Raw genomic sequence first — 12,427 nt, 5'->3', positions numbered from 1 at the left:
AGTTAATTACACACTGGGGATCAATATCCGTGGGAAGAGTCTGCGTTAACACTCTATGAGGAAATACTCACTGATATTATGCTTTAAAAGTCTATGACCAAACACAGGGAGAAATAGACAGACAGACAGGCAGGAAGGCAGCTCACTACCTGTCTCCAATGAGATTAAGCAAGTTGTGACCAACAACACTGGAAGGGTCTTGCAAGGTGAGAAAGACAGGTCCTTCGGCCAAGAGGTTGAAGTCTCTAGGCATGGAAGATTGGTGAAGGCCCTGGACAAAGACTGTAGCTTGTGAAGCTAGGTCTTTGCCATCAGAAAGTGTATTTTGACTTTTGTTTGTTTTCAGTCCTTCAGACTTTGTTCCTTCTGCTCGGTATCCCCTAGCCTGGGCCTTTCCTGAATGAACTTCTCTTATTTTTATAATAAACTGGCTCAGTCCTGTACTGAAAGGGAAAGGGAAGGCTCCATCTACCCCAGTTAAGCCATGAAGCAGAAATGTGCTTTTGTCTCTTCACAGGGGCAGATGCACTGTATTATTTCTCTAGTGTCCCTGGATACTTCAGGGCAGACGGCTGGAGAAAGTTGGGACTGGGTGTGTGTTGTGGTCACCTTGCCAGGTAAATCAGAGTGTGGCTGGGGGGGAGAGCTGCTTAACCCACATTGCTGCTATATCTGCAGCTGGGGGGCATCCAGATTAGCAAAGAGAAGCACAGCAGCAGAGCCTGTGGGGCACTGAGGTTACAGGGCAGGCAGTGACACAACCCCTCACTGGTCTGGATTGCACCCCAGAACGTGACAACCAATTGGCATGTGCTGAAACATACGTTGGCATGTAATGCTGAGGACATTTTGGCTTCTGAGAGCTTAGCTGGCTCGTCTCCAACAGTTGCACTGGGTAACGTTTACATTTTGTGGCGCTGTCTAACTTACCCTTAGCAAGGCACGTCTGCACTTTAACTGACTTTTCAGTTCCAGCCATGGCATTTTCCCAGGGGTTTCACACTTTCAAAAGCGGCCCAGCTTTTCCTATTTTCAAGCTCAATTTTTATTTCCTCTGTTAAGGTAAATGGAATTTCTCTCATTGAATGTATCTCTGAGGTTATTTTGTGATTTGCCGTCTCTTTCCAGACACCGCAGCCCTGGGGAGACGTCTAGAATCCTACCTGCTGCCGTTGTCTCTGGTTCATCCTGAGCCATTTTCAGCCCATGTGTTTTACCTAATTTCATGGCTAGGCTGGCTTAGGTCCTAACACAGGTGATGAATTTGCATTTATTATTTGGAAAGTTATTGATACTGGGCTTATAAGCAAATTGTAATGGTTACAGTAGAATAGCTAAGGTAACATGTAACACTATTGTTCCCCAGGATGCAAATTTAAAGGATGCAACTCTGACAATACTGTTTAGCCACATTTGTGCAGGAGCCATTGTGCCCACCAAATCATCTAGCTTATTGCTTTGCAGTTTTCCAAGTGAACAGATGCTCTGGGCTCCAACTCTGTGGCACACCCTAGAAAAATGTTTTTTTTTCTGTTCCATGTTCTCAGCCATATCCAGTGGCTCTTTGCCTGTCGGAAACACTTCTATTTTGACTTTGATTGTTACTTCGGTTTCCTTCATTTCTAGCTTTCTCTTTTAGAGAAGGTAGCCAGAGACTCGCTGCCGCCTCTGTCCCAGGTCACTTAGGGCACACCCACACTGCCCATGGGAGCAAATGTCCCAGCCGGGGTTGACCAAAGGGCTTGCAGGCTCGTGCTAGTGCTCTGACAATAGCTATGGAGACAGCACTAAGATTATCTCTGCAGCCTATCACTAGCTCCCTTCAGTGTCTTGTACACACTCCCCTTCACACATCTGTTCCTCCCCCCTTATCTCATCTTGTTTTCACTTGTCTCCTGCCTCCTCTGCTTTTGCAATGCCAACTCTACATGCCCATTTGCCTGCTTCTCCCACAAGTGTGTGGAGTCCTTTCTTCCACACAGCTCCTTCTACCCTGTTCTCCTCCAAATCCCTCCTCATGCTTTCTGCAGTGCTGCCCATGAGATGGCGGAGAGCCAGTGCTGGGTGGCTCTCAGGGGAAGCAGATAGCATTATTTATAAAGAAGAAGGAAAGACCCTGGTGATTCAGACCCAAGCTGGCCATGGAACCCCAGAATCCTAGCTTTTCCCTCTCACACACACTCAGAAATATTCCTTCTCAGGGTCCCATTTTGAAAAGGTCCAGTCTTGTAATCAGCTTGGACAGGCAGGCTTCTGAGTGGGGAGGGACTGACGGGCTACAGGCTTTACCCACCCCATTGCTAAGAGGACCAGATGGCCAATTCCCGCAAGCCAGAACGGCTGCAAACACAACTCACGTTCCTCTATGTCATTCTCTGACTCGGCAAACTTGGCCTTGTAATAAGTGACGCCTCGAATGATGGCAGGCTTGGAAGCGAGCCGGCTTCTCCCGTGCATCTTCCTCTGCCAGGGCTGCTTTGGTTTCATCGCCTCCGGAGCGGGATGCAGCTGCTGCAGGGACTCAACGGCGTTGATCTGCTGGGAAACCGTCTCATCTCGCAGGAACCTTTCTTCGTATTTCTCCTTTATGAGATAAAAGAGGCTGTTACGTGATGGCCAGAATACACAGCCGCATTGCTGAGTGCGTTCAGCTGGGAAATGGAGGAGTGGATCTAGCCCAGAACTGGCATGCAGCTGGGCTGACTTGTTGCACTGGAAAGTAGGGCTGTTCCAATTGCCAAGGCCATCAGTGCTTTAGGCTTTGCTAGTGGAAAGACTTATGAGCAGTAGAGGTGAGCTGTGCTGGGGCTTATGTTGCGGGTGAGGTACAGTCTGTGATGCATATGTGACAACAGGGGCATGCACTACCTGGGGTTGAAACAGGGCCAGCTTCGGGGGAGGGCAGGCTGGGCAATGCCTGGGCACCAGACTGGTACTTGCCACCTGAGCTGCCAACAGCCAGGCAGGGGCGGCGGTGTTTGGAAAGGGCAGACAGAAGGAGCTGCAGAGGGGCAGCTGGACCAGCCAGGTAATTCCTCCGAAGCAGGGGTGCCCCTCCTCCCCCCTCTACCCTGCTCCCTCCCCCACCCATGGAGCTGCCCCTGCCTGAGCTGCTGCTGAGGACCTGGAGCCTGTCTGCTGCACAGAGTGGGGGAGGGGTGCTGATGTGGGGGTGTCCCCTCCCCCTGACCATGTACCCAGACTCCACTGAGCTGGGGGAGGGACAAGGGGAGTGGCTGTGCTGGTGCCTCTGGGCCCGGAGTGGGAGCTGCCAGCACTGCCGTTCAGGTGCTGAGTCCCTGACACATTCACACGCACACATCCCAACACACACACACACACACACACACACACACACACACACACACACTCGGGGGAGCCCGTGAGTGCCTGGAGGAGTGGGGCACCCACATTGGCCAGGGGCATCAAAATAGACATTCGCCCAGGGTGCCATTTTCCCTAAGGCCGGCCCTGGGCAGAAATGCTCCTTGGTACACACCAGGCTGCCGAGAGAGCCCATGTCCTGTTAGGGGGCTGACAGGGGCCGGCTAACCTGGTGCCTAGTGTTAGTGTAATACATGGACTCAGTGGTTGTGTTTGTGTCTCCAGCTAATGGCTCATACCAGCAATATATTGGTCCTCCCATCTCACAGCTAAGGGAACCTTCCTTCTAGCTCAAGCAGTAAGGCCTGTGAGCCAGGTGCAAAGACACGAGGGTTCGGCCCCTCCCCCCATGACAACTGGGCGAGGTGTCTGCGGGTGAAGCTATGGTTGGTTACATTAGGGCAGTGCTGGGGCATCCCAGCGGTTCTGCAGCATATTCATTGCCTGCTCGCTTCTCTGATCCAATCGCTTCCTGCAGAATTGGAGCATTTGTTAAAAAAACATATTTCCAGCTTTACAACTCCAGCTCAATAAATGTAGAGCAATGCAGGGCTGTCTTCCTGAGTCTGCAGACAGCCAGGCTGCTGGAAACAAGAGCTCTGAGCTATTTGTTTCATTGGTAATTCTGAAGCCCAACAATGACCATTGCAATTCCCACATTGTTACTATTTCAATAAGGATCATTTCTGCAGAAACTTCCAGCCACTTGGAGCTGGGGAGTGGAAGAGGCTCTTCAATGCCATCATTTCCCCCCCTACTCTAGTCCTGTTGTGTATGCGCTGTATGTGCTGTAGATGAGGACTGCCGTGTGTTAGAGCATAGGGTGGCGTGTGTGAGGATGGAACTGCATATTGAGTGTGGGTCTGTGTTGCACATGGGGCATAGGCTAGGTGTGGAATCCTAAACCGCCGGGGCTGCAGGTGAGGTGCCAGCATTCCACGGCATACTTGAATGTCGGCTCCGTTTACACAGAGCAAAGGTAAAAATACATAATTAGGAAAGGAACAACTGAGCCTGCTGAATGCTTGGAGCAGCCTCCTGGGGGGAGCAAGGAGTCCCGGCCGGGGCTGGGTTTAGGAGGTGAGTTGTTTTCGGGCTGCAGGCTAACACTCCTGGTTTTCATCAGTGAAAGGAAATGGAAAGAGTCTGTGACCCATTGAAGCAGTGGCGATTTGGCTGAAAGGAGGGCTCCAGGGTTCCTTTAAACCCCGGCCGCAATCAATGAAAAGAAAAGCAGAATTTTTGGCAGCGAGGTCACGCCGGGTAATGAAAGTGCCTGGATGCGAATGGAATCGCTCCAGCACTCAAATGGCTGCTGTCGTGATTAGCACACAAAAACTCCCTTGTGAAGCAGTTTGGGCAGCATCACACACAACACACCTGACACAAAGCCACAAAAGCAAGGCAATGACAAGCTGAGCCACCTAACCTTATGTACCACAGTGCCCTCCACCCACAGAACCACAGCTTGCCCTTGCACAACTAGCCTAGACCACACACCACAACCTGCAGTTCACCCTCCTTTACTCTTTGGGACACACCATTTTACCTGAATACTTTCTCCCAGCAGTTGTGGGTGTTGGTGCATTATGTGGCTGTGCTAGCAGAGGGCAGTTTGATAACGGGCTGGTTACAGAAGGGAGATGGTCTGTGGTGTACAGGCATGGGAGCTGCAAGGTGTGTGCCTGTGGATGCCGGAGTGGAGAGTACGTTGTACCAGCTGGCTTAGCTTTTCATTGCCTTGCTTTTGTGGGCTCCTGTCAGGCATTTGGTGCATGTTGCACCATGAAGCGCTTGACAGCAGAGTGTGTGTGTATTCAGTTCCTAGGTTTTTGTAATGGTCACAGAGGGTGGGGGCTGGCGAGGGACAGACCCTCTGGATGGTGACAGAGAATATTTTATCCATTAGCAGCTGTGCCTGAGCCCTTCCCCGCTGTATGGTAAAATCCTGCCAGGGATGGTTCTATGTGCAGCCAGCCCCACGTGTGTGTGTGCCTGGCCCCTACCCACCGATTACACTTGGGTGCCCTCATCTGCATCCCCACCCCAGAGGGCACCAGCGCATGCACCCACTGCGTGCACTACGCACTGTGGCACCTCTCCAATGCCCGGGGACAATTTCCCTGCTCCAGCACCCAGGTCACCAGGTGCACAGCTGAACCCATAGGTGGGAACCCCCCCCCGGACAAACACTCAGGGCAAAATCCACCTCTCCTCAGGCCCGTGCTCCTGGAGCCTGAGGCTGGTTTGGTCCCGTAGTGCAACCGTCACTCACTTCACAAGGCCGGGCCTTCCTCAACAGAGATGTGGCTGCTCACTGGTGGCGTCCCCCAGCAATTAATCCTCCTGGCACTGATCGGTTTAGCCCATTGGTCCAGAGCCTCTCCTGGGCATTATGGGACTGCACCCCAACCCCCTGCTTCAGGCACAGCACAACTCTGGCTGGGGATACTAGGCTAGGCAGGTTCCCTGCAGCCTGAAGGGGTTGCACACGGAAACCCCAGTCATGCCCCTTTCCTACCTCACCCCTTACACCCCCTCCCCCCCCCCCCCCCCCCGAGCGAGGATGGGGTAGAAACCGCTGTGCCAATTCTGCATTGCTGGAGGCTCCCCCTACGCTGGGCAGACTACACCAGCTTTGGGGCCAGCATTTACCAGCACAGGAGTGGGGAGGGAGGGGGGAAGTCAGTGCACCCATAAAATGAGCAAAACCAAGCTAGTTTTTCTTAGGCCCTGAAATTCCGTTCTGCACCCGCTCGGCTGGGCAGCAAGTCTCTGCCCAGCCCAGGAGCTGGCATCTGAGGTTGGCAGGAGCTGGCTGGGTAGGACAGCATCTCTGGATTGCGTGGTGACTCACTGTCCGCACACCAAGCCCTGTAATCACAGGATCTGCTGTACTGCGGCACTGACAGGCCCAAAGCATTTCCCAAGGCCTCAAATTGCTGCTCCCTGCTGCAATGACATCATGATTCCCAGACACCAAACCTTCAGGCATCTCCGACTTCTAAACCCAACAGCCCGGGGGGGGGGGCGGGGCCGGGCTGGTCAGGCTCCCCTCCCGCCTGTGGGTCTGGTTTTCATGGATTGTGCTGACTTCAGCAGCATGGCGTCTGGGGAGAGGAAATCAGGTTTGCTGAGCAAGGAGAAAATGAGCATGTCTGGTCGGCGTTGCCCTGAGAAAAACGCTTTCTGGGTCTCTCAAGTAGCCACAGCTATTCCAGCGCCCCCGCCTCCCTGCCCACGTTTCACCCTCCGCAGAGCCAGTTCCCACTCTTAGCTGGTAGGCGATAGAGCAGAAATTCTCTGACAAGGGTCAGGTCCATAAAGTGCCCCCTACCTGGGATGTCAGCAACCATCCCAGGACTGGCTGCAGGGGCCCCATAGGAAACGGAGTGGGCAGGGAAGCAGGTGCTGGAGGTGTTGTGGGAGAGCAGAGGGGAAGCAAGCACTGGATGGGGTGTGTGGGGGGGAGGGAGCAGGGTCAAGCAGAGGGGTGGGAATCTGGCGCTGGTGCTTTTATGGCGGGCTGCATGTTGAGCGGGGAGCAGGGCAGAGCTCGGGTGCTGTGTGCGGAGCAGGCTGGGTACAGCGGCTTTGCAGCAGGATACGGCCGTGTGCCGGATACGTGCAGACAGGACCTGCAGCCCAGGAGCTGAGCAAGGGGAGTCTCTGGGGCGCTGAGCCAGCAGCCAGCCCAGGCTCCATAGGGCCGCCCGCCAGAAGAAAGCCATGGTGCCCTAAAGCCCCGGGGCCAGTCTGGCAGGGGGCGGCTGCTCTGCCTGGGGCTGCACCAGGGATACATAGGCAGGGACGAGCGAGACCTCTTGGGACAATTGGTCTAACTGCTGCCCGCTGAGGAATTTACCATGGAAAGTCAGTCACGTTGTTTTTGCTAAGGAATGTTATAAACAGGTGCAAGAGAAACAGCCGCGGAGGCTGCGTTACCCAGGCCACGTCAATACTGCCTGAGGACTGGCGACGTTGTGCTCATTAAAAACAGCTGCTGCAGAGCTGGACGTTAGGGAACCAAAACTGGTGTGTTGAATGTTAGTCCTGATTGCTGGATGAAGTAACGAGGGGCTGGGCTGTTCCAGCCACCATCCCTTGGGGGGTCGTCACAGAAAGAGAGTTTGGGGGGGAAGCAAAGAGAAGCTACTGGAGCGTGCTTCTCCAGCATGGCTTCCGGCCCCCATCTCCTGGCCCCCAGACTGTCTTTAGTCCAATCCTGAGCGGTGTCCGGACCGGGCCAGAGAGAGGGGCCTGAGTCCAGAGCTCAGCGGCTGTGATGGGCATACTCTGGATTGCTCCGGGAAGGGGAGTCAGCAGCAGCGCCAGCCCCGGCCAGCCTGGCCTTATTAGCCCAACCCAGGCTGGCAGGACCACCCGGAGGCTGTTCGGTGCTCATGGTGGAAATCACATGTGTACGGCCACACAAGCTGCAGTCAATGAGTTGTGCATGGGGAACCCTGCTGCCCTCAGGGCAGAGCTCAGGGCCGCTCGCAGAGGACCCCTGCAGTGCTGTCAGGAAGTCTCTAGAGGCTCCCCACCTGCGCCTCGCCCCACGACAAGTCTAGCAGTGTCAGGGATGATGTCAGTGCCCTGTGTAGTTGCTGGAAACTCCCTCCCTGCCTGTAAGGGACACACTACGTGGCAGGATGCCGCCCAACCGCCGGCTGAGGCCTGAGCTTGTCCAGGAGCCTGAAGTTGGACATGGTGTGCCCTGGCCAAGGCCCTGCTGCCAAAGTCCATCCCCTGCGTGTGGTAGCAGAGAAGGAGGAGGGGCTCCATGGGGAAGCCACTGTCTATCCTGTGTCCTGCCTCCTACAGGCACCGTGACGAAGAGGGGATGCCACTCGCATCGTACATTGCCATGTGATGGTGCCGAAGTCCACCAACTTCCAACCCTGATGTTCAGAGCTAGCCCGGCAGCTCCAGCACGTTTCTCCCCAAAACCCCTTTTGCCCAGGCTTACGGTTAAGCATTGCCTCCACCAGAGGTGCTGTCTGCTCGTGGACTGGAACAGGGACCCCTGGGGACATGCCTGCACAAGCGCTGCATGTACAGTCTGCCTTACCTCAGGGTGGGTATACGCAGCCGCAGCATCCCTCTGCAGCGAGCTCCGGATGTCCGGGAGGCGGTTGGAGATACTGTTGGAACCATTTTCCTTCTCCCTCTCATTTGACTCACTCTGAATTTCATCCCCCTTCCCTGTGATTGGCTTGTTTCCTTTGGTGAGGTTTCTGGACATTTCCTAGGACATTGAGAGAGAAAGCGAGAGAGCTGTCATTTTATTGCCACTGGCACTTCCAAAATTCAGCCCACCGTGCGCCACGTGCTTGGAGCTTGCACGGTGACAAGCCTGAATTACCTTTGCTAGACAGCGTGCCTGCTGCTGAATTGGACGTCAGGAGCCCTTTCTGTGGCGAGAAGTGGGGACTTCCTGCTGTTGTGTTTAACTAGCGGACAGTGAGACAGACAGAAAATGAGCCACTTCCATCTCCAGTCTCTCCCGCAGACCACTCGCCTTTGCTTTCTGGAACTTTTAATACAGCACAGAGCCACCTAGTGATCAAACAGCACAACTGCTAGAGCATGTCATTCCAGGCGGTCCTGCAGCACCACCAAGCCAGGTGATGGTCCGCAGGATGGATGCAGTGTGACTTGCTCTACAAGTGCTCTTTGACTTAGGGGAAATGGGCCCTGGGCTGGGAGCCAGGAGGCCACGTTTTAAACTCTGCTCTTCCAACATGCCTGTCTCTACACACTTCAAGCCCTTACTATCAAGACGGGCCTTATACTCTAGGTTGGTGGCAAGTATCATTCCCCCATTGTACAAATAAGTTGACTGAGAGGTTGCACAAGTCGCTGCGGGGAGCAGAAGCCCACTCACTAATACAGAAGACCCATATCTCAGCTGCTTAGCTACAACGTCTTGCAGCATGAATGTGCCCAATATAAGTCAGCTGTCCTGGCTGTAACCACAGCTCTAACCACTAGCCAGAACAGCTCCTGATCTCTACCACTGCACGGCTCTCTAGCAGGCAGCTGTCTAACCCGCTGGCAAAGAATGTGCCATGTCCCCCTTTAGTGGCTGGTTCACACACAGGGTAACACGTGCACCTTTGGCTCAAATGTCATGGGTTTGTGTTGAGGATCTGAAGGTCTCTGGCCCCAACCCTGTTGCAGCCCCATTGGGGGTCCCTGTGGTTACATGTGCTAGAAGTTCTGATTTCCCAGCTGTTAGTGCCAGCAAGGATTTATATTGCCATTTTCATCTCAGGGCCCTGAACAGGCAGTGGGTAAAATCCTGCATTCATAACACAAGTTCTTATTCAGGAAAAATGCTCACTAAAACAATGGGGGTTTTGCTCTGTAAACCCTGTCTGGCATTTCACACACTGGCGACAATGTCTCCGGGGCTCTTTGCACACATTTATGTGCATGGGTACAACCAATGGCTGCTTAGGTTGTTACCCTTGGAGTCTGACACAGCAGTGCCGCTAATGTCAGGTGCCAGGCAGACCCGGCCCACCCCGCTCTGCGGCTGCTGGACACACAGCTGTCCATCACTTCTCGGAAGCCCCTTGTGAGGACAGATAGCATTGATCTCACTGTGAGCTCCTTAAAATTGCCAGGAGTGTGGAAGAAAAGGCCACGATTGCACTGACACTATGAAGCAACCAGCTGACCATTAGTTCCTCTGTTACGCTACAAGCATCTGCTGTTCAGAGATTCATAGCTATCAATGGCAGACGGGTCGCTAGTGACCCCCAGTCTGACTGCCCGCTGGGCCAAGATGGGCATTTTCAGTAATGGATGCTGTGTACGACCACTGTGACATGACTAGGGCTTGCAAGTGGGTCCAAAAGGTTTAAAGGCTCCCTGAGCCGAGCAAGAGACACCAAGTGTGCATGTCACACAACTGTCTGGGATGGAATAAATGGGTCTGGCTGAAACCCGCCAAAATCAATGGAGGATCCGGAACGGCAAAGGGAGCCCCGAGGACACCTAACAATGGGGAAACTGGCAGGTGAACCATGTGATACTCTCCAGCAAGGGTATTAAAGGAACTGGCATGGGAAAATCTCAAGCCCGTTAGCCAGGATTGTTAATGAATCTGTAAACTCAGGGGCTGTACCGTATGACTGGAGAATTGCTAACATAGTTCCTATTTTTAAGAAAGAGGAAAAAAGCAATCCGGGTAGCTACAGCCCTGTTAGTTTGACCTCAGTAGTATGCAAGGTCTTGGAAAAAATTTGAAAGAGAAAGTAGTTAAGGACATCGAGGTTAACGGTAATTGGGACAAAATACAACATGGCTTTACAGAAGGTAAATCATTCCAAACCAACCTGATCTCCTTTTTTGAGAAGAGGACAGATTTTTTAGACAAAGGGAATGCAGTGGATCTAATTTACCTAGATTTCAGTAAGGCATTTGATATGATTCCACATGGGGAATTATTAGTTTAATTGGAAAAGATTGGGATTAATATGAAAATTGAAAGATGAATAAGGAACTGGTTAAAGGGGAGACTACAACAGATCATACTGAAAGGTGAACTGTCAGGCTGGAGAGAGGTTACTAGTGGAGTTCCTCTGGGATCAGTCTTGGGACCAATCTTATTTAACCTTTTTATTACTGACCTTGGCATAAAAAGTGGGAATGTGCTAATAAAGTTTGCAGATGACACAAAGTTGGGAGGTATTGCCAATACAGGATCTCATACAACAAGATCTGGATGACCTTGTAAACTGGAGTAATAGAAATAGGATGAAATTTAGTAGTGGAAAGTGCAAGATCATGCACTTAGGGACTAATAACAAGAAGTTTTACTATAAGCCGGGGACGCATCAGTTGGAAGTGACAGAGAAGGAGAAGGACCTGGTGTATTGGTTGATCACAGGATGACTATGAGCTGCCAACATGATGTGGCTGTGAAAAAAATTAATGCGGTCCTTGGATGCATCTGATGAGGTATTTCTAGTAGAGATAGGAAAGTGTTAGTACCATTATATAAGGTGTTGGTCAGACCTCATCTGGAATATTGTGTGCAGTTCTGGTCCCCCATGTTTAAGAAAGATGAATTCAAAACTGGAACAGGTGCAGAGAAGGGCTCCTAGGATGATCTGAGGAATGAAAAACCTATCTTATGAGAGGAGATTCAAAGAGCTTGGCTTGTTTAGCCTAACCAAAAGAAGGCTGAGAGGGGATACTATTGCTCTCTATAAATATATCAGAGGGATAAATATCAGGAAGGGAGAGGAATTATTTAAGTTCAGTGCCAGTGTGGACAGAAGAACAAATGGATATAAACTGGCCATCAGGAAGTTTAGACTTGAAATTAGATGAAGGTTTCTAACCATCAGGGGAGTGAAGTTCTGGAATAGCCTTCCAAGGGGAGCAGTGGGGACAAAAACACCCAGCTGGCTTCAGAAATGAGCTTGATACATTTATGGAGGGGGTGGTGTGATAGGGCAGCCTAGTTTGGCTATTGACTGATCTTTGACTCATGGTGGTAGATATGCCAATGGCCTGTGAAGGGATGTTAGATGGGTGGATTCTGAGTTATTACAGAGAATTCTTTCCGGGTGTTTGGCTGGTGAGTCTTGCCCATGTGCTCAAGGTTTAGCTGATTGCCATATCTGGGGTTAGGAAAGAATTTTCCCCACAGGTCAGATTGACAGAGACCCTGGGGTTTATCACCTTCCTCTGCAACATGGGGCACAGGTCACTTGCTGGTGGATTCGCTGTACCTTGAAGTCTTTAAATCAGTCTTTAAAAGTCATTTGAAAGTCTTGAAGTCTTTAAATGTTGTGCAGGAAGTCAGACTAGATGATCACAATGGTTCCTTCTGACCTTAGAGTCTATGAGTCTATGAATGCACATGGGTCTGCAGGGGGAGGACAATGGACCAAACGATGTCAGGTAACTGGGATAAGAGCTGGAGAGACTCAGCAGCTCTCACTTACAACTGAGAAAGAAACAGGAATTGGCCACAAATGGATTCCACAGCTGCTTGGCTGGGTGGAGCACTGCCTTGACC

The 12,427-nt window shown here is 52.0% G+C and overlaps 1 protein-coding gene across 1 annotated transcript in view; it reads right to left on the bottom strand.

The window, feature by feature from the left end:
- Nucleotides 1-12,427, bottom strand: part of OLFML2B (olfactomedin like 2B) — a 53,722-nt gene that overhangs the window by 13,409 nt on the left and 27,886 nt on the right. The window contains exons 4-5 of the mRNA XM_067532516.1: nt 8,459-8,635; nt 2,358-2,583 (exon numbers count right to left, since the gene is read on the bottom strand). Coding sequence (XP_067388617.1) covers nt 2,358-2,583; nt 8,459-8,635 — 403 coding nt within the window. The remainder of the gene's footprint in view (nt 1-2,357; nt 2,584-8,458; nt 8,636-12,427) is intronic.

The sequence above is a fragment of the Emydura macquarii genome, unplaced genomic scaffold (genome assembly GCF_026122565.2).
Source record: "Emydura macquarii macquarii isolate MOO-44397 ecotype Brisbane River unplaced genomic scaffold, CSIRO-AGI_Emac_v2 contig_3287, whole genome shotgun sequence".
NCBI lineage: Eukaryota > Metazoa > Chordata > Testudines > Chelidae > Emydura > Emydura macquarii.
This window is presented reverse-complemented; position numbering and strand designations above follow the sequence as displayed.